The sequence below is a fragment of the Delphinus delphis genome, chromosome 13 (assembly GCF_949987515.2).
Source record: "Delphinus delphis chromosome 13, mDelDel1.2, whole genome shotgun sequence".
Classification (NCBI taxonomy): domain Eukaryota; kingdom Metazoa; phylum Chordata; class Mammalia; order Artiodactyla; family Delphinidae; genus Delphinus; species Delphinus delphis.
The window spans coordinates 25,220,562-25,244,574 of record NC_082695.1 but is presented as its reverse complement, the minus strand read 5'-3'; the positions used below and the strand labels follow the sequence as shown (position 1 = coordinate 25,244,574).

General features: G+C 64.0%; 1 protein-coding gene across 1 annotated transcript in view; it reads left to right on the top strand.

Moving 5' to 3' along the window:
- CABIN1 (calcineurin binding protein 1) overlaps positions 1-24,013 on the top strand; it is a 97,876-nt gene that overhangs the window by 65,619 nt on the left and 8,244 nt on the right. The window contains 4 exon segments of the mRNA XM_060028466.1: positions 20,303-20,466; positions 21,349-21,445; positions 22,206-22,880; positions 23,839-23,913. Coding sequence (XP_059884449.1) covers positions 20,303-20,466; positions 21,349-21,445; positions 22,206-22,880; positions 23,839-23,913 — 1,011 coding nt within the window.

The following is a 24,013-nucleotide window of genomic DNA, read 5'->3' as shown; positions in this document are numbered from 1 at the left end:
GCCTGGGACAGCCACCTCCTGTTGCGGGGCCTGACTCGGCCCCTCTTCCCCCGCCCTTCCAGCTCAGCGCCGGGTGGGCCCGTGGGCAGCCCCTGCCTCACTTGCATACACCCATTGACTGAGCCAGTGGTACCGCCCCCGGACGCCAGCCTCAAGTTCAGGGCCTTTGGAGGCTCAACCCAGGGAAGAGGTGTTGGTCTCCACCCAGTTAATTATACGCACCCGCCCCTGGCAGCGGGGCTTTGTGCTGCCTCCTGGCAGTAAACAAGCCACGCGGCGTGTCCCTGTGGGGCATTCCGGCCTGCGGGTGCCCCGGCATGGCTTCTCCAGTGTGGAGTCTGCCCGCCCGCTTGGGCCGGGGCCAAGACAGCCAGGAGAGGAAGCGCCCGCCTGACAGCAGACCGACAGCTTTTCCGAAGTTGGTCCCGCCCACGTCACCTTCCCTCCACTCGGGCCTGGCTATGGACCCGATCACCTTCCACCTCGGCTCGTCCCTCTGCCCACACCTCGAGGCGAGTGTCGCCTGGGTGTTAGACCAGCTCGTGCCAGGCCCTGGGCCGGTTGACAGCAAGATCCAGGGGCCACAGGCCAACCCACGCAGTGGCTGGATTATTAGTCCCGTTTCACAGAGGCGCCAGTAGGTGAGGTGCCTTGGCCGAGGTCCCACAGCCAGTCTAGGCCGGAGGAGGGATGTGGACCTTGTGCTCTCTGGTGCTGAAGCCGCGGGTGGCAGCCGGCAGTGCCTGTGAGGAGGAAGAGCGGAAGGCCAGCGCTGGCTTCACACTGGGATTGGCCCATTTGGCGATAAGCAGGATGGTGGCCTGGGCAGGGGGCACGGGCATCTAGCCCTGCCCTGGGAGGTGAGGCCGCGTGCCAGGTTGATGGGGGGCCGGGGTCAGTAGTGGGCACAGTGTAGACCAGGGCCTCCCCTGGGCAGCGGGGCCATGTGGACATGGCCTCAAGCGACTGGCTGGCTGGGCCCGGCCACCTCTCTGTGTAGACCCCCAGGCCCACCCTGCTGGGGCTCCCGAGGCACAGCACAGCGACAGAGGGAGGCCAGAGCATCTGTGCCTGGTCTGGCCCGGTCTTGGACGGGGGGCAGTGGCAGGACTGGCGCCATTTACAGGCGCTCACTCTGGTCCCCACAGCACGTCTGTGGTGCTCAGGCACTGCTATTGTCCCCGTGTACAGAAGGGGAGGTTGATACCAGTGGGCATTTTAGGCTGTTAAAACCAAAAGCCCTTTTCTAGTCTCTGTCCACCAGGCTGGACAGCAGAGCTTGTGGCCCTGTTTCCGGGCCCTGTTCACAGCCCCTCCCTGGCTGCCTTGGCTGCTGTGGGTCCTGGGAGAGAATGTCAAGTGGGCCTCTGCACAGTAGCTGCCAGCAGCCGTGACAGCGGCCAGGGCCCTGGGAAGGCTGGTTCTGTTATACCCCCTTTGAATGAGGTGCAGGGCCCAGGGAGTAGGCCAAGGTCACACAGCTAACAAGTGGCCAGGCTGGGATTTAAATCCAGGTGGGTCCCACTCCAAGGCCTGCTCCCTTAGCAGCTGTGCCATTCGGAGTTCAGCAGCCACATCTGGGCTCTAGAGAGTGTGGGTGTCGGGGAGGTGAGTGTGGTGGAGGTGAGTGTGGCCGCTTGTATCCTGCGCCTCTGCCCCCTCCTGGGATGGGGGGGGAGGACCCTCGCCCCTCCCTTTCTCTGAGACCTCCTGGTGGCGAAGCACTCTGTGCACGGCCCTTGATTACCTTCCATCATGCCATGAGTGAGGCCCACTCTTGAGGGGCACCAGGTCTCTGGGGGAGGCGACTAGGTGAACAACAGCTGGGGGAGCCCAGAGCTCGCAGTGGGTTTGCCATCACTTTTGCACACATGCTTTTTGAGATCCTCAGGCCTGAATAAAGCCCCACCACTCTTGGAGGTCAGAGCCCGTAACCTGAGGGTGAGCAGGAGGTCGAGAGAGGCAGAGGAGGTGGCGTGGGGGTGCCTGCACCACAGAGCAGTGGGAGCCGTGGGGTGACCCTGTGCCCGCAGGGACGGGCCAGGTCCTCGCAGGGCAGAGGGGCTGGCAGGGGGCAGACGTGACACCAGCTGACGCAGGCGTGCTGGAGCGGCCGGGCTGGGACAGGGCCAGGTGCGCTGCTGGCCTCCACTCCTCTGGGCGGCCACCACTCACAGCAACGCATCACCGCTCACAGCAGCGCGTTGCATCCTTAGAACCCACAAGGTGTTGGTCGTGCCATCATCCCTGCCTTACAAAGGAGGAAACTGAGGCCCAGCCACACTGCAAGTGGGCGCCTGAGCTGGGATCCAGACATTCTGAAACAAGTCAGGGCCATGGGAACACAGCCAGTGGACGGACCCCAGAGACAGGCAAGGACGGGCCCAGCGCACCTTCCTGGACCGACAGGGTGACAGGCAGGGCCATAGGGACAGAGAGTGTGAGGGCGCAGGTGGAGGTGGGCCCAGGGGTGGGCCCTGGGTCTGCGTGGGCGAGTGGGACACAGGGCGCCCCTGCAGGCCCACAGTTCATCGTCCTACCATTTACCTGAGGATGGTTCAGTTCCACGTGCTGGTGTCGACTGATTCCCAGAAGAAACTGGGATTCCTTGTCACCAGTGGACACCCCTCCCGGTCCTCTGTTCCTGTCCCCACTCTCGATGGAGGGGGACCGTGGCAGGTCACCGCCTGCCCCATCCTCGCTGAGATCACTGAGGCCGTGCACAATACCGTCCTGACGTCAGGGTAAAGGACACCCAGTCACGTCAGTGGGAATTAGAGAACAGAAAAGAAGGGAAAAGTTTAAATTAAGGAAATCGAACACTGGGCTGTAGTAGGAATTGCTGCTGTGGCGCTATTTTTAGCTTTATTGAGTTGATTGATGGGCCGGTTGCAAAAGCAAAGTAAACAAAAGAATCACTTCAAGTTCTCCAAGGGAAAAGGCCCAGTTTTTAAGAGTCTTTAAACGGTTAGCAAGCTTGTGACTTCTTAGCATCACCCCGAGCTCTCCTTCCTTCCCGTGTCCTCGGCTCTGCAAGCTTCATGGGACTTCACAGCCTCCAGCCCACTGGGCCCGGTTCAGCCTGGAGCAGGTGCCCAAGGCCTTCCCTTCTGTAGGATGCCCCGGCCGCACCCTGACAGGACCACAGCGGTCATAAATCCCTGCCCGAGCCAAGCCACCCCCATTCACAGCTAGACTTTAAAAACCAATCAGACATAATCAGCCTCTGGACGGGCTGCCCCCACGTGCATTTTTGCCAGGCCCTTGGGGACAGTTTCTGTGTCCAGGTGTGGGCTCACCGCGGTGGCCATGCCAGGATGCCCTGGCAGAAGGCGGCACCCCACCATGATGGTCCCCCAGTGGGGCACGGGACTTGCCCCGGGTCCCACATCCTGCGGGCAGCCTCCACCCCAGAGTTTCTGGCCAGCCCCGGGACAGCAGTGTTTGTATCCGCATCCAGAATGGTCAGGAGCTTGCTGTGCAACATTCCTGAGAGAAGAACATTTTCCAGTGTGCACTGCTTTTCCCACTGCAAGTTATTTCTCAGAGGCTTGCTCCTGGAATCAGTGTCTCCGCTGAGTCTTTCTGAGGCAGGCACGTATCAGGCTCAGCTTCATCCCCCTGGGACACTGCCCCAGGCAGGCTCCGTCTGGAGGGCGGCAGGGGGGCAGCTTCCGGAGGAGGCCCAGGGCCCTCTTGAGGGTTTGGAAAGTGGAGCAGGGCAGGCAGCGGCTCAGACCACGGATGGCAGGGAGCCGCAGGGAGCCGTGGGAGAGGGCCGAGGGAGGGCTGTGTTTCCTGAGGCCGCAGGAGCAGGACCCAGCGGGGCAGGGCCAGGAGGAAGGGGGCTCCCCGAGGCCTCGGCTGTGGCAGAGTCACTGCAGGAACCTGTCCTTTGGGAAGGAGGATGCTTGGCTATGCCAGTCTCTGCTTAGTCCTCTTGGCCCATGGAGTGCTGGGGCTCACTCCGGATGCAGGCCCTCCCTGTGGCTCCCGGCCTGTGGGAGGGCAGTGGCTGTGGCCTGGCCCCTGGGCTGAGGTGGGAAACAATGTCAGGGAGCAGGCCTCTGCCATGGAAGGGAGGCAACAGGGCTTGCTTCCATGGGGCACAGAGGAGCTCGGGGACAGCAGACATTTCCTCCTCCCTGCGGCCCCATGATTCCCATCTCACGGTGAGCAAACTGAGGCCCAGCATCGCGCAGCCCGCAGGGAGCAGAGCTCGGATGCTTCTCACCTCCTGCCCACCGCCCTCCCCACCCAGCCTGCGCCCAGCCCGGCAGGAGTGGAGGTTCAAGCCCACCTCAACCCTGGGCATCATCCTGCTTGCCTGGCCCTGATTAGCTGGCCCCACCCCAGCCCAGCAGGAGGGACTCTGAAGACCACAAGCCCTGAGCCACAGAGCCAGGGAGTGTGGGGGCTGCGGCTGAGCCAAGGCTTGCTGCTTTTGCCGGGGGGCCGCCCCCGTGGGCCGGCGCACCTCTGACCGAGTCAGGTGCCCTGTGACTGCACAGACCCAACGTCCTCATTTGTGAGATGGGGGATGTGAACGTCCAGCGCTTGGCACTCGAGAGCCCTGTGGTCCCAACAGTGTCAAGATGGCCACAAGCCACACACTGGGCCCCAGGGAGCAGCCTGGTGCAATCAGGACGTGGCCATTCCGGGCCCACCCCTGCCAGAGTGCGTGACTGCCTTGCCATCACGTCTCCAAACACCTGTCTCGACAGTGAAAGCAGTGGGCAGGAGCATCCCCCCCACAGAGGGTTCTGGGGGTGGGAGGGGCAGGGTGGAGCGCAGCTGAGGGTCCCTAAGGGGTCTGGCAATGGCTGGGGGCATAGGGGAGGGCAGAGTGTATCTGGTGGCCTTTGCCTGTCCCCCGTCCCCTCAGGGCACCGTGCCTGTGGCTGCTGCTCATTCGCTTCCCCTTCCTTGCGGGCTTCCCAGGTGTGCCCTGGGTAGCTCAGAGTCATCCTGAGCTGGAGTGGAAGCCCCAAGGGAGGACGGCCTTCCTGTGGCGATGGGCGCTGGCCCAGGAGCCCGAGCACAGGGCTGGGCGGCACCCCCATGGCGTGGAGCCGGGGCTGCGGCAGGGGGCTGGAGTGTGGATGCCCCAGCGCCCCGTCCACATGGGGCCCGACCCACAGATCTTCCGGTGCGCCTGCTCTGGGCGTAGCCATGCTGCCCTACCTTCGGGGTTTAGCCCTGCTTTTGACTTCCTGGTCCCGACCCTGACCTCAGTTTCCCCATCTCCAAAGGCAGGCCAGCTGGATGAGGTCAGTGGTTTTCCAACCCTTTTTCCAAAAGAGCCCTTTCTCACACACCCCACTGGGAAACACAAAAGGGCAGCTGCTCCCGCAGAGACAGGAAGGGCCGGGCCCACCTGCTTCGGCTGCACCACCACCGCCTGCTCCCCAGAGGAGGGGCATGAGCCCTGGGGAGGCTACGGGGTCTCTGCCCTGCCACCACACTGCCCACCCAGACAGGGCTTCCCCAGCTCAGGGCCCAGGCCGTCTTTCTGGGGTGGCTTCAGGCTGGGAATTTCTCTCTCTCTCTTTTTCCTTCCACTTTTCCTATTTGGAAAGTTTGACCAAGTTGCTTCTGAGAAAGCGGCATTGGGTTTGAAATCCAAACCAGAGCTGAGGGCTCCAGGGGCCCCGGCCTGGTTTCCATGGTGATGGGCTGTGGCCACCACGTGCCTCTGGGGGCAGAGCATGTACTCCCTCACAGGCCAGGGTGAGGCCACTCAAAGGCCGCCCACGCCCTCACCCTCAATTCTGCTCCTGGCCAGCCTCAGGCCCTGCACCATGCCTGGCCCCACCCATAGCTGGTGGCTTTGGGCGAGCTGCTCAGTATTGGTAAGACTTAGTTTCTTCATCTGTAAACTGGGGCTGACCAGACCCACCTCACGGGGTTATCGAGGATCACGGGAGACCATTACCACATGTGCCCCGGGGCCACTGTGTCCAGGAGAGGGTCCAGGAAGGCCCCGGAAGGAGGAGGAGGCAGCTGGGGGAAGGGACTTCGTGGAAAAGAGCACACAGGCTCACTGGGGTCCGTGTGGGAAAGAGGCGAGGTGGCTCGGGGCCAGTTGGGAAGGATGTGCAGGAATTTGGTTGATTAAAAACAAATTTTGAAACGTTGATCTCTAATTAGGTATAAGAAGTCTAAAATTAGGGTATGCCAAAGCAGGTGGAGCTTCCCCAGGAAGCCCAGCCCCTCGCCAGGGTGGCACTGACTCTCAGATAACGTCCTGTCACACCCACCCCGCAGCTCCCCATGTGGGGACACTGGCAAATTTGCTTAGGACAGACGAGCAAGGGCCCGCTCCGGGCTGCAGGGGAGGCCGCCCCAGCCCCAGCGGCTCAGTGCTGGGCTTTATTTCCAGAGAGGGACCCGCCTGGCCCTACTCAGAGGAGGGGTGGGGAACCCTGGGCTCCAGGCCCCTCTTGGGTGGGCAATGAAGCCGGCCCTGCAGCAGGGGCACCACGGGAAACCCAAGAGGAGGAGATGGTGGTGCTCGGGCACAGCGAGCTCTCGGAGGGAGGGCTCGACCTGCGGGAGCCCCTGCCTCAGCCCCCTTTCCTCGGGGCCGGGTGTGAGCAGTGCACCCGGCACCCTGCGTGTGCCGAGGGTGCAGGAGAGGGGGTCGGCCAGCTACAGCAAGGGGAAGGGGGCAAGGTGGCCGGACAGACCAGGGAGAAGGTGGTCCAGGAGAGGGAACAGAGAGAGGCCAAATGGCACATGAGGGTCGGCACTGGGTGGGGCAGGTGGTGCTGGAGAGGGCAGGGCTGGCTGTCCCCAGGGCTGCCCACGTCCATGGTCATCCAGAGGTACGTCCGGGGGAGGGTGCACTCTAGCCAGAGAGTGATTGGATATGTGCTGCGACGCTGCTTGGCTTGGGTCGTGAACTCAGGCCTCTGCAAGTTCCGCCACCTGCCAGCACGAGCGTCCGGCAGGTGTGGGGGCCCAGCTCCCAGGGGCCGGTCCTCGTCCTTGTTCCTCACAGCTCAGTGGGAGGCCCCCAGGCCACAGCAGAGGCTGCACGGCGCTCTAGAGAGGGGAGGAATGCTGCGCTTGTAACATCTCACATTTGTTCTTCTGGTTCGGGGCACCCCTCAGGTTGGGGACAGAGCCCTGCTCTGCAGGACACGCCTGGACGAGTTTGTTCCCCTTCTGATGTTCTACACGAGTGTGAAGGGTTTGGGGGAGGTGGCGGGTTGTAAGCCTGCTTGGGACCTGAACGCCAGTGGAGGCACCAGCTCTGCCTGGGATGTCGGCTTTGTCTGTGGTCAGTGCCTGACCCCCGCCACCCCTTCAGCTCAGCCCCTCCCTGCATGAGGATCCTGTGCTGGTCATCCAGGGAAGACACCTGGCACAGGCCACGGCCACTGCCACCACTTGTAGCCTGAACCTGGCTCCACTTACTCAGCACAGATGCCCCCGGGTCCATAAAGGCCACTCATTAGGAGCCAGGGGTCAGATGGTGGATGGGTTGTCCTAGTTTTCTCCATGTGCACATCAGACATGGCTTTTCTAGGATGCGGGCTCCCCTCCTGAGATGAAACGGAAGCAGCTCAGCAGCCCTCCAAAGACTGGGCTATTCTAGAAGCCTGGACGGTAGCTCTCATTTCCAACCCTGATGTGGGGCGGGCTCAAAGGAGCCAAGTGTTAGCACCCTCTTGCTCTGAGGAGGCTCTCTTGGGCCCCATCAAACACATGCCAAGTCCCAGATCACCCCGAGAGGCATCAAAGCCTGCTGGTGTCTCTTCTCCTCGCTGCCCATTCCCCAGACCCCTGGCAGTCCCTCTCTCCATGAGGCCACGTGCAGCCCCACTGCACACACTAGGCACCCCTTGCCCTCCACGTGGTCCCACTGGCTGTCCCTGATCGTCCCAGCCACCCCCACCCCTGCCGCCATGTGGGGAGATCCCTGTCCAACAGCATCCAGCCCACAGGCCTGCCTCTTCTTCCTGAAGCTGCTCTGTCCCCCACCCCAACCTTGTTTCTCTCCCTCTGAGGCCAGCTCCGCTCCTGAGCCCCCAGCTGGGCTGGAATTGCCAGGTCAGCCAAGCTGACATGGGCCACGGCTGTGTCAGTGCCTGCGCACAACAGCCCTGGCATCCATGACCGAGACCCTGGCTCCGCCCCATGGTGACTGGGGCCTTGGGCAGGCCCTGCAGGTCAGGCACTGTGGAGGTGCATGCATACTCGTGTGCTCATCCCCGCAGAGCTGAGCGTGGCATGGGCACAGCTGTCTGCTGAGGTGGATGCTGCCCCGGACCGAGGGACAAGGGTCCTTGCGCCCGGCCCTCTTTGTTTCCCTGGGCAGGTCCTTGTTCCCCACCTGTGTCCTCACTCATGGGTCAAACAGGCAAAACAGCTGGACTCAGTGACATCAGCGATACTTTGCAGCTGCAGAGCATAGTCTGAGCCGCTTTTGAGCGCCAGAGGCTCTAGTGAGAATGAGATGGGGCTGCAGCTGGGGTCTGTGTGCCCGGGGTGGAAGGCGAGCTGCTTTCTCAGCCGTCAGGGAAAGGAGAGGAAGCTGGCTGCCGTGGGCCTGTGAGGCTGGCACGCTACCGGCAGAGAGATTGCTCAGGCACACGACACACAGAGCCAGCATCCCATAGCGGGGAGGCCTGCACCTCCAGACCAGCTGGCAGCTCAAAGCTCCAGTGCTGAGAATTTGGACTGTTAACTCTAAGAAGCAGTCTTGCTACCTAAAAGGCAGCGTTGGACTTAGCCTGGGGAAGACTGGGGTTAGGTCAAGGTGGGGGCTGGGGTAACGGCTGGTGGAAAGGAACCAGGAGCAGCCTGCAGGTCTGCGTTGGGTCAGGTCTTGAGAAGGGTGGCCGTGAGAGGCCACTGGGCCACGTGGTCCCGTGGGCAGCGCAGCCGGTGGCACTTTGGCCAGCAGCTAGCTCTAGGTCTGGGTCTTGGCTTTGCAGGGCCAGGAGCCACCTCTGCTGGGGGTGCAGGCCTGGGGCGTGTGACGCAAAGCACAGGTGCGTGGTTCCAGGGAGGGTGTGGCCACTCGAGGGGGCTATGCTGCCCGCTGAGAGGAAGGTGGCCAGAGAGGTGTGAGCAGGCCCGCCACACGCTCTGCATGCCGCCCCGGGTGCAGGCCTGGGCTCTTGCACACGTTGGTCCGTTAGTCTGGCTTCCACTCCCCGGTCCACCACACGCCTCTTGGCCTTGGAGTCTTCGTTTCCACTTGCATAGGGATGACAGCCTCTACCCCAAGGCTACTGTTTGTCCTCTGCTGCTCCTCACTCAACACGGACGCCTTGAGACAGTCTGGACCACCTTCAGGCCAGGGACTACTCACACAGACAAGGCTGGAGTTGTCCAGTCTCACCTTCTCTGGCTCCTTCTGGCTTTGGCGGCCATCCCTGGGCTCCCGGGCTCACAGCTCCCCCTCTGCAGCCCCGACGGGTGTGCAAGTGCTTCACCTAAGAGATGGTGGCAGAGCAGAGAATGAACGGGGATAGTCAGGTGGGGGCCGCAAGAGGAAAGCTGGCTGCCCGACTTCCCAGCGTGGACACGGGTGCAGCCCCGGCCTGCCTACCTCCCCGCTGGCCGCCCAGGGGTACTGGGTGGATGGTGGCTGGGGATGTGAAGGTCAGGACTTCCCAGGGCTGGCCCTTGACCGGGGCTGGACCAGAACCTCTCCCTTAGGGCTGAAGAGAAGAAAGACAGGGTCCTGTAGGCAGTGAGGCTGCCCGGGGTGAGGGCCATGTGGGGAAGGCCTGGGCTCTGAGCCGAGGGCAGGAAGGGGCCTGTGTGTGGGCCGTTTCCTTCCCCAGCTCAGCCCTGGCCACCTCTTCCTCCTGCTGGCCCCCAGTCCCCCATCTGGAAGAGGTCAACGAGTAAGCGAGTAAGGTCCAAGGCAGGGGAAGGTGGCTCTCAGGGCCAATTACCTCTTGCCCTTGCCACCATCTTCCTTGTCTTCTTGGTCACCCACAGGTCCTGGGGCTAGAGTGGGGAGAGGGGTCTGTCAGGCAAAGCCCCCGTGGGGATCAGGTGATGTCCTCAGATGTTTGTTTTCTTCTTATGATTGATTGTTGAAGTTTGCTCTGGGGGATTAAGGTTAGGTGTCCCTTGGAGAGGCAGCGGGGCACCCTGATAGAGTGGGGCTTATCCTGCCCTGAGGTCAAGGGGCTTCTCAGGTGCTGGGCCTGTCTTCAGCCCAGGGCCGTGCACCCCCCTCTGCATCAGTCCTCCTCCCAGGAGCCTGCCAGGCTCAGGCAGTCCTGGGGCGCTCGCTGTGACTAGGCCAGTGACAAGGGTGACTCCAGGGGCAGGCTGGAGCACACCCTTCAGCACCCAGGCAAGGTGGCCAGGGACACCTGCCCCCCCCCCCCGCCAGGATTAACCCCGAACAGCCAGCTCACAGGTTAGACCAGCCCCTCCCTGCTCACAGGGGCTCCTGCTGGCCGTGGGGGAGCAAGGTCAGGGTGGCCCCGAGGGTGGCATAGTGGTGCAGGAGCTCCCACCCTCTTAGGCCCTCAGGGTGGCCCTGAGGTGGGGAGCAGCTGTTTCTCCAGGGCAGTAGTCAGAGGCCTGTGTCCTGCACGTCCAAGTGCTTTGTGGGCGATTAGGACCTGCATAGGGTGCTGACAAGTGCCAGGTGGGGCACAAGGTTTTCTCAGGCCCCAGAAGTTCTCAGGCCCACCAGTCCCACAGCTATCACAGTGCTGTTGCATGAAGCCCCGGGGGGGATCCCCATGTGCACAGAAGTGTTTCCCCCTGGGGGGTCAGGGAGGGTGGTCCCCACTTCCTTGTTCTGCGGCCTGGGCAGCTAGAGACGGTGATGCCCATCTCTTGGGGCTCTGGAGAGGGCTGGGGTGCAGGGTGCCGTGTGGTGCTGGAGCAGGCCAAGGAGGTGGAGCCCTCAGGTGCCAGCATTCGCCCGGGGCATCTCCCCAGAGCCCCTGAGCTCCCCTCGCCCACCATGGCCTCCCTCCTGCTGTGACAGCAAGACCCTGAGCCCCGGGCTGCCCCCACCCGCTGCTTCCAAGCTGTGTGGGAGGCCTCCTGCACACAGGGGCCTGTTTCCAGAGAACTACCCGTTCCACACACACCGTTTCTTTCTGGCCCAGATGTGATGCCCACACACATCTTCAGCCTCCCTGGGTCTGACTCGACCTGTGCAGGGCATGAGCGTCCCATGTCTGCTCTAGCCCTGGGGACAGCTGGGGGGAGTGTCCCCACCTCTTCTGGAGCCGGCCAGGCCTGGGGATGGCTCTCAGCCATACTAGACTTCCTGCTGTGTGACTCTGAACCTGTCCCCACGTGTGGGTGTCATGACGACATGAGTGTGGACAGTGAACAGCTGTTGTGACTTGAGGACGTGCGGCGGGAGCACTCCTCGCCTGAGACGCAGACCAGTGGGCATAGCCTCAAGGTGGCCTGTCTCCCTGCAGCTGTGTGGCCTCTGGGAGCCCAGGGCCAGACAGAGAGTCCTGATCCTCCAGGGAGTGTGAGCCACTGCCTCTGCGCCCCCCGGAGGGAGGGCAGGCAGGGAGTGCACAGCCCCCTGGCCAAAGGTTGGCCTTGGGCCGATTGGACTGGGGGCACGTGGCAAGCCTGGGAAAGCTGGTGGGCAGGAGCCAGCCGGGGCAGGACAGGTGGAAACTATCTGGCTTGGGGAGATGTCACCAGGACAAGTGTCACCAGCATAGGGACCTGGTGGATCTGAGGCATCTGGGTGTTGGGGAGGAAGGAAAGAGCCGGGCCCTCGTGGTGCTGAGGTGGGGGAGGGATGGTGGGGAGGCTGGTGCCTGGCCGGGGGGCTGCGCCTTTGCTCGGCCTGTCCTCAGCTGGGTTAGGAGAAGCAACCAGGAGCTGGTGGATAATTCCAGGGCGGCCGGCTCCACAGGAAGCCAGAGAGGAAGGTGCTGTGTGCTCGCTGGGGCTGTGGGTGCCGGGGGCGTCCCTCTGAGCCCACTCCTTTCAGAAGGGGCACAGTCCCGCTCCTGGCACCCGCAGGCCTCTGCAGGGCTTCCACATGCCGAGGCTGAGGGGCTCCTGAGCCTGCCTGGCTTCTGCCCAGCCCCACCCCTACCCCCAGTGTCTTCTGCTCTTGGGGCCTCACAGCCAACTGGAAAATGAGCCCCCTCCCAGCTGGAAAGCCCCCTAGGGGATGCCATGATGCCCCTGTCCTGCCCTCCCCGCTGAGGATGGGCCTGGGAGAGGCTTCACTCCAGCTCCCACTGCCCCACTGGGTCAGCAAGGACATCCCCCACTCACCCACTCCTCTGCCCTGCACCGGGCCCTCGGGGCACAACTCCAGCGGCCCCGCGCACAGAGCTGCCCCGTACAGGGCGAGGACAGCCCCAGCCCAGCGCGTTGCTGTCCCCTGTCGCCCTGCCTTCCGCACTCCTGGCCGCCCCTACCCGGCTCGGCCTGGGATGCCAGGTCCCACAGCCTCCCGCGGTGAGGGCTGTGCCCCCCGTACCCTCAGCGGCCCGGCCCGGAACCCGCGAGTGTTTGCCGGCAAAGTCAGCCGTGCCGCTGGGCCCGCTTCCAGGCCGAACAGCGAGCGAGCGCCCGCGCCCCGTCCGGCCCCGCCGCCCCGCCCCGGCCCTCCGAGCCAGCGAGCGAGCGAGCCTCCGCGCCATGGCCCGGCGCCCGCCCTAGCTCCCTGCACAGATGCCACGGCGGAGCCGGCGGGTAGGAACTTGCCCGGGGCGGGGGCCGGGCCGCGACAGTGTCTCCCCTCTGCCCGCAGGCTCTGCGCTCTCCCGAGCTTTGGCTCAGTCCTCCGGGCCGGCTCACGCGGCCGCCCCCCGCCTGGCCCCCGGCCCGCCCGGCGCAGCAGGAAGCCCGCGGGCCGCGGTTTCCCGGGCGCCGCGGCAGAGGAAGTCGGCAGGCGGCGGGGTTGCGGCGCCCCCTGCCCCGTCCGGGTCCCCGCACAGCGCCAGGTGGGCGGCGGGCGGACCGGGGCGGGGGGACCCGGGGGAGAAGCCCGCCCGCGAGCCTGGGGCGAGCCCAGCCGACCCGCCGGGGACGCAAGTGGGCGCGCGGGGGTGTGCGCTGCGCCGGCCCCGCGAAAGCGAAAGCCGCTAGCTCGCCGACCCAGCAACTTCGCGGCGGGCGGCGCGGACCGGGAGCTGCGCGGGCCACTACCGGGGATGGTGAGCCGGCCGGCGGGTGGGCAGCGGTACCCCGCGCGGTGCTTCCCCGGCTATAAATAGCTGCCGTGCGGGGGTGGGAAGATGGTGCCGGGGCTTGGCGAGCGCCTGGCCTACTCCAAGCCCCGGGCTGGGCCGGGACCCTGCCCCGCCGCAGAGTGGGCGGGAGGGGGCGGAGGGGCTCGGCGCGGAGGCGAGGGGGGCCCGGCGGAGTTGCCGGGTGAGCTGCCTCCGCGCTCTTAGTTGTTTGTCATTTCTGCTTCTCCCCGGAGGGGGAGGGGACGGACGGCCTGGCAGTTCTGGGGATCCCGTGTGCGACATCTCATTTGGCAGAAGAGGCTGGAAACGGGCGGGCACCGGCCGCAGGCAAATTGTAGGCTTCCCCAGCCCTTGCCTGCGCTGGGGACTCGTTACCTGTGGATGGCGCGGGGAATCCCTTTCCCTTCGCAGCCCAGCTTGGACGGCTCCTGGGGGCAGGGCCAAGGCGCCCCTGGCGGCCTCTGTGCAACCCTGCGGCCAGAGAGGTGGCTCTGATGGTTTTGCAGAGGAGGCTGCAGGGCTTCCTGCCCCCAGGCGTGTTCAACCTCGCCCGCCCCTGGCGCGCCCTTAACCGAAGGCCTGGAGCAGGATGGTGGCTCCGATTGCTGTGGGAGGTGCAGGGCCCTTAGCTCTGCAGGGCATCAGGAAGATGGGGAGCTGGCAACCTGGAAACGCAGTCCTGGCCCCAAAGGCCTCAGGACTCCACCAGGGCAGTTGCTGGAGGTGATGGAGCCATCTGGGCCGGCGGTGGGAGAGGTGATGCCGTGCTGGCCTGCCTGTCTGTGATGTTCACCCTACTTGGGGGCAGGCAGGGCGGAGCGGGAAGAGCTGGGTAGGCTGAGTTCTGCTGCCAGCTCATCTCCCTGTTGGCTGTGTGCCCTGGAACTAGTCTCTCCGGGGGAGGTGTAAGTGGGGTCATGTGTGGGAGAAGCTGGGAAGGTGCCCTGTGAGTACTGTCGGCCCCAGGGACTCATGGGCACCAGATGCAGCCCTGCCCTCTCCACCCTTCTCTGAGTGGTCTCGCTGCTTGGGAGGTTTGCGTGGGCTTACAGGTAACAGGTGTCTCCCCAAGCCTGTGGAGGGCGCCGGTATTCTCCCCAGGGCTGCTCTTGACCTCAAGGCCTCACAGTCAAGATACCGACGCTTTCTTTGCTCGGCTCAGGGTTGGGCTGCGGCACCGAAGCTGTCCTGGAAACAAAGTTTTTATGCTTCTCTGGGAAAAAAGACTCCTAAGCTCCTACCCTGACACCCCTTCTTGCTGAGGGGCTCCCTCTCACCCTCCTGCTCCTACAGCCCCCAGCCCACTGCTCCTCGGAGTGAGATGCCAGCAGGCTCTCCTGGCCTCGCCTGCTCGGAGCGCTGAGTCACTGCTGCACCCATGCCAAGGGGGTGGGCTGCAGGAATCCCTCTGCCCGGGAGGCGGGCTCTCCCTGGGGTGCTCACAGCATCGTGTTCTCTGTGAACAGAGATGTTGGGCTGAGCGGCCGTGGGGAGGCCTTGCTCACCTGTCATGCTGTGGGCGTGGGACAGGTGGGGGCTGGGAGGGCCTGGGCAGGTGGGACGCTCTCCGCATCTTAGATCAGGAGCTCAGGCACGGCCTCCAGGACAGCACCCGCTGTTGCATGCCCACCATTGTCCCCTCTGTGGGGAGGGGTCCAGCCCGAGCAGAGGGAGAAAAGCTCTGTGGGGAAGGCTGTTCAGCCGACATTCTTCCTAATGATCCTGAAGACTCCACCCCAAATGTCACCCAGGAGGGGACCGAGCGAGTTAGGGTACACCTGCAGGGTGACGCACTGGGGTCCTTTTAAGTGATGGGAAGTTTTTGATGGTGCAGGAAAATACGCGTGCTCCATTACTGAGTTAAAAATTAAGGTGAAAGAACTCACGCTCCTCTGTACCTTCTGCTCAGGACACTTGGGTCACAAGGTCGACTCTAGGGGGCTGCCCATCTCCCCTCACTTGGCAGGGGCTCCCCTCCCTCTTCCTCCGGTTCCTGCTCCTTTCTGGCTTCCTCCCTGGCTTTTCCTGTACAACCCCCTCCCCAAAGTTCTTGCTCTCTTAGCTCCTTTTTTCTTATTCCAATCTCTCGTCTGTCCCCTCGCCCTGGATGGCAGCCATCTGTGTCTGCCTATCCCACCAGCATGGACCCCTTTGGGGGTGTGCCTGACCCATCCGTGTGACCCCCCAGTCCCTGGGATGCACTTGGCTTTCTGTGCAGTTGCCAGGCTGAGCTGCCCTGGGGGACCCAGGGGCCTCCCTAGCACCTGCGGGGGCTCCATCTGGGGCGCAGACCCCCCCAGCTTGACCAGGCCTTGGCTCAGATGCAGCGCTGGCAACTCCCTCAGAGCCGCCCGAGAGCTGCACCAAGGTTGTGGGGACTTGGGACCAGGGTCTGTGGTCTTGACCGGGAACATTCCTTTTGTGGAGGGTGTGCAGGCCTGCCTGGTGGCCCCCCAGAAGGCCAGCTCTATTCAGGGCATGGAGGGGCCAGGAAGCAAGAGAGGCTCAGCCCCTCCTGCCTGCCCACCGGCGGCAGCTCAGAGTCTGGGGGGGCCGCGCGACAGGATTCAGGACTGGCTGCTGCCCATGAGAGCTAGGTCGGCCCTTGACACCACCCTGTGGCAGCCCTTGCTCAGGCTGGGCTGGGCCTGGGAAGGCACCAAGCAGACACAGGCCCTTCTGGGTTGCCTGCCCAGCCACCTGCTTCTACCTCTTCCCGCCCTCTGGCCTGCTGTGGGTCCCCTATCGCCTTTCCCTCCTCTCTTCCTACCTGAGGCTCCTAGGCGCAGCTTCTTCTCGGCCTTTCTGGGTGCTCCTAGCTGTCGTTACTTTCTCCTCTGTCCTTCTGTTTGAGCCACACCTGGTGCCCCGGCTGGGCACGACCCCGGTGGCAGCACAGTGGGGAAGGGGCCACATCTGAGTCCCGTGGGTGGGGCAGCAGGGGACAGCGGGAGGAGCCCAGGATTCCGGGAAGACTCCCACAACAGGGCCCCAGGGACTTGCTCACAAAGGCTCTGAGGCCCTCAGGGTGCTGGGGAGGGCGCTGGCTCCCCCTCGTCCCTCTGAGGGCAGGGCTTCCAAGGCCCCGGCTGAAGACTGAAGTGACTTGGTGTCACTGTCTAATTCTCTGCACCCCCACTTCTACGTCTGTAAGTCACAGGTCATATTGCTGACTTCTTGTGAGCCTTCAGGGAGGGCGCAGAGAGTGGGGGACAAAGGGGTCTGGCCCCTGTGTCCTGGTCCCACCCCAGCGTCACTGGGCAGCCTTGGGCGGGGTTGATTACACACACGGACTGTCCTTGCTGGTGTGGGCATAGCACGAATCCGAGTCTCCGCCCAGGCCCCATGGCCTGAGCCTCATCCCCTCCCAGACAAGCCTGGCACCGGGGCTGAGTGTGGCTCGGATGGAGTGGAGCCCGACTGGGCCGTGCCTCTCTCGGCCTTCTTTCCTGCCCTGGCATTTCCCGGCCCCTTGTTTTCCTGGGGAGCCTTTGCCTGGGCCCTTGGAGTGGAGGAGCCTTGACTGAAAGGTGGGGTCCGTGAAGGTGACACATGGGGCCGGGAGCCCTGGAACGACCCTGAAGTATGCCGTGGAGAATGGCCCGAGTGGTGGCCCAGCAGAGGGTGGTTGGGTTTGCCGTGCGAACCAGAACTGTGTCTGGATCTCTGCCCTCCGTCTGCCAGGCTCAGAGTTGGCCCCGGGTTGGATGAAGAGGCTGTGCCGGCAGCCCTCCTGGGGTGCAGGGAGCCGGCGCTCCTTCTGGCCCACACTGAGGCAGTTAGGGAGGTGTGGACTGGCCGGCCAATCATGAATCTGGGGGGAAAGGAGCCCCTGCCCCTCCAGGAAGAAGCTGTCCTAAGACCACAATGTGCTGGAGACAGCGTGAGCCATGGGCCTGAGCACGCCCTTGGCCTGGCAGCCAGGAGCAGTGCTCCATGCCAGTGGGGCCATCTGCTGTCCGTCCCTTCCCTGGGGCACCACCTGTCGAGGCTGCGGTGACCAGAGGCCAAAACCTCATGGCCCTTCTGCCCAGGCTCTGGCCTCACCTTGCTTCACAGCCCCCCTTGTAAGTGGATGGCACGTTCGATGGTACCCCACCATGCCACTGACCCAGCGTCAGCTCCCTCGGGGACGTCTTTAAGAGTCCCCAAGTAGGGCAACCCACCCCAGCTCCCAGGACCCCTGGCCTGCCCCGCTGTGGGGCTCAGCTGCTGCAGCTCGGTTTCCTCAAGAGCAGCAGGAGGATGCCCGGCTTTTGGGGCTGCATGGAGGGTTTGGTAACTGGTATTAAGCACTCAGCCCAGAGTCTGGGGCTCCATGCATTATTCAGGTGGTTGCAGTCTGTCTCCGTGACCTCATCTGGCAGCCAGGAGCCCAGAGCCGTTCTGATGGGCTGCAGGGTCGGCTGGGACACTCCAGATGAGCCTTTTGGCACACGGGTGAGCTCTGAGCACAGTCCTGGCATTTCTGAGTGCTCTGAGGCTGCCGCTGCGCCCCCTGCACCACCCGTGGCTCTCCAAGCAGGCGGCATCCCTGCCAGGATGGAGTGCCTGCCGCCTGGGAGAGGGGAGTCTGGGGGAGGGCACAATGAGGAAGAAGCCTGAGTCGTGGCCCCCCAGCCCCGCCTGGCACCAGAGCTGCCTCCCTCCCTCGAGGCACCCTGTCCCGGACTCTCCTTGTGGGCTGCCTGCTGCGTGGCTCCTGCTCACTGGGATCCTGCTTTGGCCTGTCCTTCAGGCCCCCCAGCGCAGCCAGTCTTCCTCTCACGCACTGCTGCCCCCATTCTTCTCGGTCCCAGTGCGCTCCCTGCCCTCCCTGGGGCCTGCACACGTGCCCTCTGGGTGAGTGCATGGGGGCCTCTGCTGCTGAACTCTTGTGTGAAGGGATGCAAACTGGACCTGTCCTGGTGGCTGTGTCCTGGCTGCCCGAGGAGGGGCTGCTCAGCAGGCTGAGTCAGTGGCTGAGGCGGGAGGGGCCCCATGCCTCCGGGCTGGCTGCTGTCCAGCAGTGTGGCTGGGGGCGGGCTGCCCCTTGCTGGCCCAGGCTTCCCACCTACACAGCAAGCAGGTTCAGCCAGCTGTCTGCCTGGAAACGTCCGTGATCATGATGCACCAGACCGTCAGTGCCGGGCGGGGAGAGCAGTCCCAGAGGGTGAGCCGGGCAGCGGGTACTGCCTCCGTGTGACAGGGCAGGTGGCAGGCAGACCCCTCTCAGTGTCACCCGGAAATTGTCTTCCTTGAGGCATTGCCTGGCAATTCCCAGTGGGCTGGCAGTGGCGGGAGGCTAGCCCACTGTGGCAGGGGAAGGGAGGGACACCGTGCCCTCCAGGGCGTTTCTCAGCGTGTGCCTCGGCTCGTTTTGGCACCCTCACCCCAGGGGGAAAGAAAAACCAGGTAGATGCCTTGTGTCACCGCCCCTTGCAGGCTGTGGTGGGGACCACGGTGATGTCTGAAGTGCCTTGGTGGGGCGGGCCCTTCCTTGGTCTTATACTGCTGGGCCTGGCACCCTCCTGGCCACTGCCATCACACCTGGGGGCGGGGTGCCTGGGCCACTCTGGCTGTCCCTCGTCCTCTCCAGTGGCAGCTTTCCCCGAACTGCTGCAGAAGCCACGCCCGCCCAGTAGGAGATGCAGCATTGGTGTTAGTGCCACAGGAGAGGGTGGCCTCGGGCCCCTGGTTTTGTCTGGACGGGGGCCCAGCCTGCCCGGGCGGGCCCTCCGTGTCCACTGTGAGCCCGGGGACCAGGCGTGCAGGCTGCGGGGACTCAGCCCTGAGGGTTTCAAGCTCCTCTCTTTTTTTTCTTTTTTTTATACATTTATTTATTTATTGGCCGCGATGGGTCTTTGTTGCTGTGCACGGGCTTTCTCTAGTTGCGGCGAGCTGGGGCTACTATTCGTTGTAGCGCATGGGCTTCTCGTTGCAGTGGCTTCTCTTGTTGCGGAGCATGGGCTCTAGAGCGCAGGCTCAGTAGTTGTGGCGCACGGGCTTAGTTGCTCCGCAGCATGTGGGATCTTCCTGGACCAGGGCTCGAACCCGTGTCCCCTGCATTGGCAGCAGATTCTTAACCACTGCACCACCAGGGAAGCCCTCAAGCTCCTCTCTTGCCCAAATGGCTCAGGCCTGGAGGGGCTCTGGCTTCCTTCCCAGGGCTGCTGGAGCAGGGAGGGTGCCGTGGACCATCCTCCAGCTCCCACGGGAATAGGGCCCTGAGAGGGGCTCTGCCTGGACACCCTGCCGTGGGCCGCACGTTGGAGAGGCGGCGGCGCTCACGGCTCTGTCCTTCCTGGGCAGGAGTTTCTCCAGGGGTCAGCTGCAGGGACCCATCTGGGAACCTGCCCCGGAGATATGGCTCAGTGGTGTGAGCTTCTGTTCACTTGTCATTCTCTCCCTCAGCCATCCTGGGCTTCACCTCACCTTGACTGGGTCTGAGCGGGTGTCAGACCCCATGCCGGTGGGGGGGCACCTCAGGGAACCAGACCTTGGGGCTCGTGATAGGCAGGGTGCCGGGTGCAGCGGTGGGCTAAGCATGGCCAGGGGGGAGATGGCAGTGGGGCTCCCCAGAGCCAGTCCTGCCCCCGCTCAGCCGTCAGTCAGTGGAGTTAGCCAGGGGGGAAGTGGGGAGGGGATCCCAGCCAGAGCAAAGTGCTGGCAAAGGTGTGTTGAGGGAACCCGGCATCCTGGGAGCTGCTGGTCATTTTCGGCAGGCCTGCGAGTCTCTGGCCACTGCAGGAGGGAGAGCCGTGGGTGGGGCCCAGGCCTGGGCCTGTCTGGCCAGCACAGCTGCCGTGGTATGGCGGCACCTTTTGACCCTCGGCCTCACGAGTTCCTAGAGTTTCCCTCTAGGAACAGGTCCCACGCTAAGTCAGCACCTGTGCAGGAGACACGTAGGCCCCGGCTTCTCCCAGTCCTGCCATTTGACCAGGCGCAACCCGTTTGCTTCCCGTGGGAGCCGATCAAGTAAACGGAGGCCGTGCAGCCTTTCAGAAGAGGAGGGCAGAACTATGCACACGTCCTTGCCCCTCATCTGTGGGAGGAAGCAGGTGGGGGGCCGTACTCCCGTCCCCTTGGGCCCCAGGGCAGGCTCTGGTCGCAGCGGCCCTCCTCTCATGCCCGCCGCGTCCATCCCGCAGGGCATCTGGCGGATCCCCGTGGACGAGATCGACCGGCCGGGCAGCTTTGCCTGGCACATGAACCGCTCCATTGTGCTGCTGCTCAAGGTGCTGGCCCAGCTCCGGGACCACAGCACCCTGCTGAAGGTCTCCTCCATGCTGCAGCGGACCCCGGACCAGGGCAAGTGAGTGCAGCCGCCCGGCCGGCCGGCCCAGTCCAGCGTGCGGTCAGCCCCGCGGCGGCGGCTGACACTGCCGTGGCTCAGAGCACAAGCACGTACTGCCTGGAGCCGCTCGGCCCCGTCTGCCTGGGGCGTCTACACGAGCAGGGAGCCCAGCCCAGTCCTTCTCCTCAAGGCCCTCTCTGTCCCGCTGTCTGGAAACCAAACACCAGCGCCCCTGCCCCAGACTCCCCGGGGCAAGCACGGGCTCTCCCCACTGGGTTTGGTTTCCCCACTGAGACTCTGGACAAGCTAGCCCTTCTGCTTCCCCCAGCTCGGGGCGCCTGGGGATGCTGTCAGCTCGTGGGGACAACAGGTGTCCGAATGACAGCCAGGGTCCCCAGGTGAAGGCCAGTAATAGTGGGCTGAGCCACAGGGGGCCTGGGCTTCAGAGGTAACCAGAGACCTCTTGGGACAGATAGGACTGAGGGATAGCCGCCACTTGCAGTGGTTGGGGGGAGGGGGGTCCCAGGAGAGACACAGTTCAGACGTGGAGTGGCCCGACTGCAAGGCCTCCTGCTGCCAGCAGAATGCCTCACCTCTCCGCTGTCTCACTCACCTGTGCCGTGCCAGGGGCTAGGGTGGGGGCTTCAGCAGGGGCCTGAAGCTCCCTGGAGATGGGCTTGTGGGAGAGAAGCCGGGGGCCCCCAAGCTCACTGAGCCTGGCCTGCCCCGCCCCGCCCCTGGGGTCACAGCCCAGCTCAGGGGGGCCCAGGACACAGTGCTGGGCGAGGAGGAGGAGGCTCGGGGAACACTTCTGGGGAGCAGACCCCAGGCGGGTGGGACTCGGAGGGGCACGGGCCGCCATCCAGCTCTGATGCTCTGGCCACCCCCGCATGCCTGCAGGAAGTATCTGCGAGATGCCGACCGCCAGGTCCTGGCTCAGCGGGCCTTCATCCTCACTGTGAAGGTGCTGGAGGACACACTGAGTGAGCTCTCGGAGGTACACCCCGCCCACCCTGGGCAGGTCCCCACACCCCCACCTGTGGGCAGTACTCACCTGCCTCCCCAGGTGGGAAGGTCAGTTCAAAGATGACCTCGCAATCACGTCGTGTGAGGCACTGACGCGCTTGGCTAAAGTGAGCTTGTGGTTGGTGAGGAAGGTGGTGAGGCTCCTGAGGCAGCCCCGCCCAGCAGGACCAGCTCAGGATACAGCAGCTCTCACAGTGGAGCAGATGGCAAAGCCAGTGGCCCCGCACCCTCACCCGCCAGCCCCCAGGAGCTGGTGCACACACGGTCCCTCGTCACAGCTGGGTACCCTGAGGGCCCGGAGGCTGGTCACCAGCCTAGCAGGCGGGGCCGCTGGGAGCCAGGGCCATCTGGCTACAATGCCCCGCTGCCCAGCAGAACTGGCTGGGCCCTGGTGCAGGGGCTCAGGGTGGACTCGGCTCTGCAGTGAGCACGCTTGGTGGCCCTGGCAGGTCACTTCCCCGCGAGGCGCCCGCACATAGAGAAGCCATTTGGCGAGGGCCAGCTGGTCCTCAAGAGCAGAGCCATCTCCAAGGCCTCATCAGCCCCCGTCAAGGCCAGAGCTTCAGAGTCGGGAGGGCCTTCCCAGGCAGCTCTCCAGGCCCAGCCCTGGCCAGCGGGCAGATGGGCAGAGCCTGAGTGGCCTCGGTGGGTGGGCAAACCTGGCGCCCAAGGGTGCTTTCTTGTGGCAGAAACACCAGACACACTGAGTCTTACCATTGGTTTCCTCACAGGGGTCAGAACGCCCAGGGCCCAAGGCCTGTGGCTTCCCTGGAGCCAGGATGACCACCGACGTCTCCCACAAGGCCAGTCCTGAGGGTGGCCAGGAAGGCCTCCCGCACCCCAAGAAGCCTCCTCTGGCTGATGGCTCAGGGCCAGGGGCCGAGCCAGGGGGCAAAGCAGGCCCCCACAACCACCGGCCTGTGGCTGTGGATGCAGGAGATGGTGCAGACCAGGGCGGGGAGCGCAAGGACAATGAGAGCCCCCGGGCAGGCCCCACAGAGCCCATGGACACGGGGGAGGCCGCCACCCGTGGCTCAGACTCGGAGCGGGCGCCACCCCTGCAGCCAGGCCGCCCCCCAAGAGACTGGGGCCCCGAGAGCCGGCCAGCCGAGCTGTCCCTGGAGGAGCTGAGCATCAGCGCCCGGCAGCAGCCCAGCCCGCCCACACCGGCCCCACCAGCCGCCGCCGCTGCCCCGGCCGCCACCCCTGGACCCAGGACAGGCAGCCACCCCGAGGAGGCACCTCCACGGCCTAGCCGCAAGAGGAAGCTCCTGGAGGACACAGAGTCCGGCAAGACCCTCCTGCTGGACGCCTACCGAGTGTGGCAGCAGGGCCAGAAGGGCGTGGCCTATGACCTGGGCCGCATCGAGAGGATCATGTCCGAGAGCTACATGCTCATCAGGCAGGTGGGTGGCCTTGGGGCGGGCCTGGCGGCTCTGTTCCCAAGCATGATCACGGCCAGGCCCCCCAGGGTGGGCTTTCAGAGTCATTCCTGGTCACCTCTGAGGTTTTCTACTGTGAGCACGAGATAGGTTCAGATATGTTACAATTTTATTTGTCAACTAAACGTTAGTAAAGCTGGGGAAACAGATACCAAAAAGCAAAAGGAAAACAACATGCTTTTAAATGTATATATTCACCCATAAAGGAAAGGAAGCCGCTTTGCAGAAATCTCGTCAAGTCTGGCACAGGGAGTCGGGGCCCCCGAGTAGGGGGCTGCAGTGGAGGAGCCCTTCTTATTCTGTTTCTTTTAAAAAAAACTCCATTAGGCACACGTTTTTTTCTCTATCTAGAGAAAAATAGGTTCTTTCCACAGGAAGAACCCTGCACTGTGACTGGTTCATACAGGGTGACCATCTTGATACACTGTTTTCCTTTTAACTTGTGTTAATTTGCACTGCAGCTTGTGAGTGTGTCTGTCTTATCACCACCTCACAAGCACCCAGCAGTAACTTTTTTTGTTGCTGATAAACTAGAAAAAAAGCCCTGCATTCCCTGCTGGTGAGGGCGGGCCCTTTCGCCACGCCAGGCTGGCTGTCTCCCTCATGCCCTGTCTGCTGCTCATCCCGGGCGACCCCCAGGTCTCTCCGGCCTCATCGCCCCCATGAGGGGCAGGTTCTGGCTCAGAGTCTGCCAGCCTCAGCCCCCGAGGATGAAATAGCACAGCCACAGACATGAACGTGGCTTGGCCATCTGGGCCCAGAGCGGTGCCCCTGGCAGATGGGCCTGGGAGACAGGGCTGGGGTCCTGGGGGGAGCAGCAGTGGGAGGGCTCACCCTGGGAGCTGTCCTCAAACACCAGGGGCCGGGGGAAGGCTGGCCTCCGAGGCCCCTGCCCTCTGACCTTGGGCATCTCCTTGCTCAGGTGGACGAGGAGGCTGCCCTGGAGCAGGCCGTGAAGTTCTGTCAGGTCCACCTTGGGGCCGCCGCCCAGAGACAGGTAAGCGTGACCCTGCCTGTGCCAGCCTCGTCGTGCAGAGCCCGCCCCGGGCTGCAGGCTGGTCAGGTGGGCCCAGGGGAGATGGGCAGCTGAGCCTCAG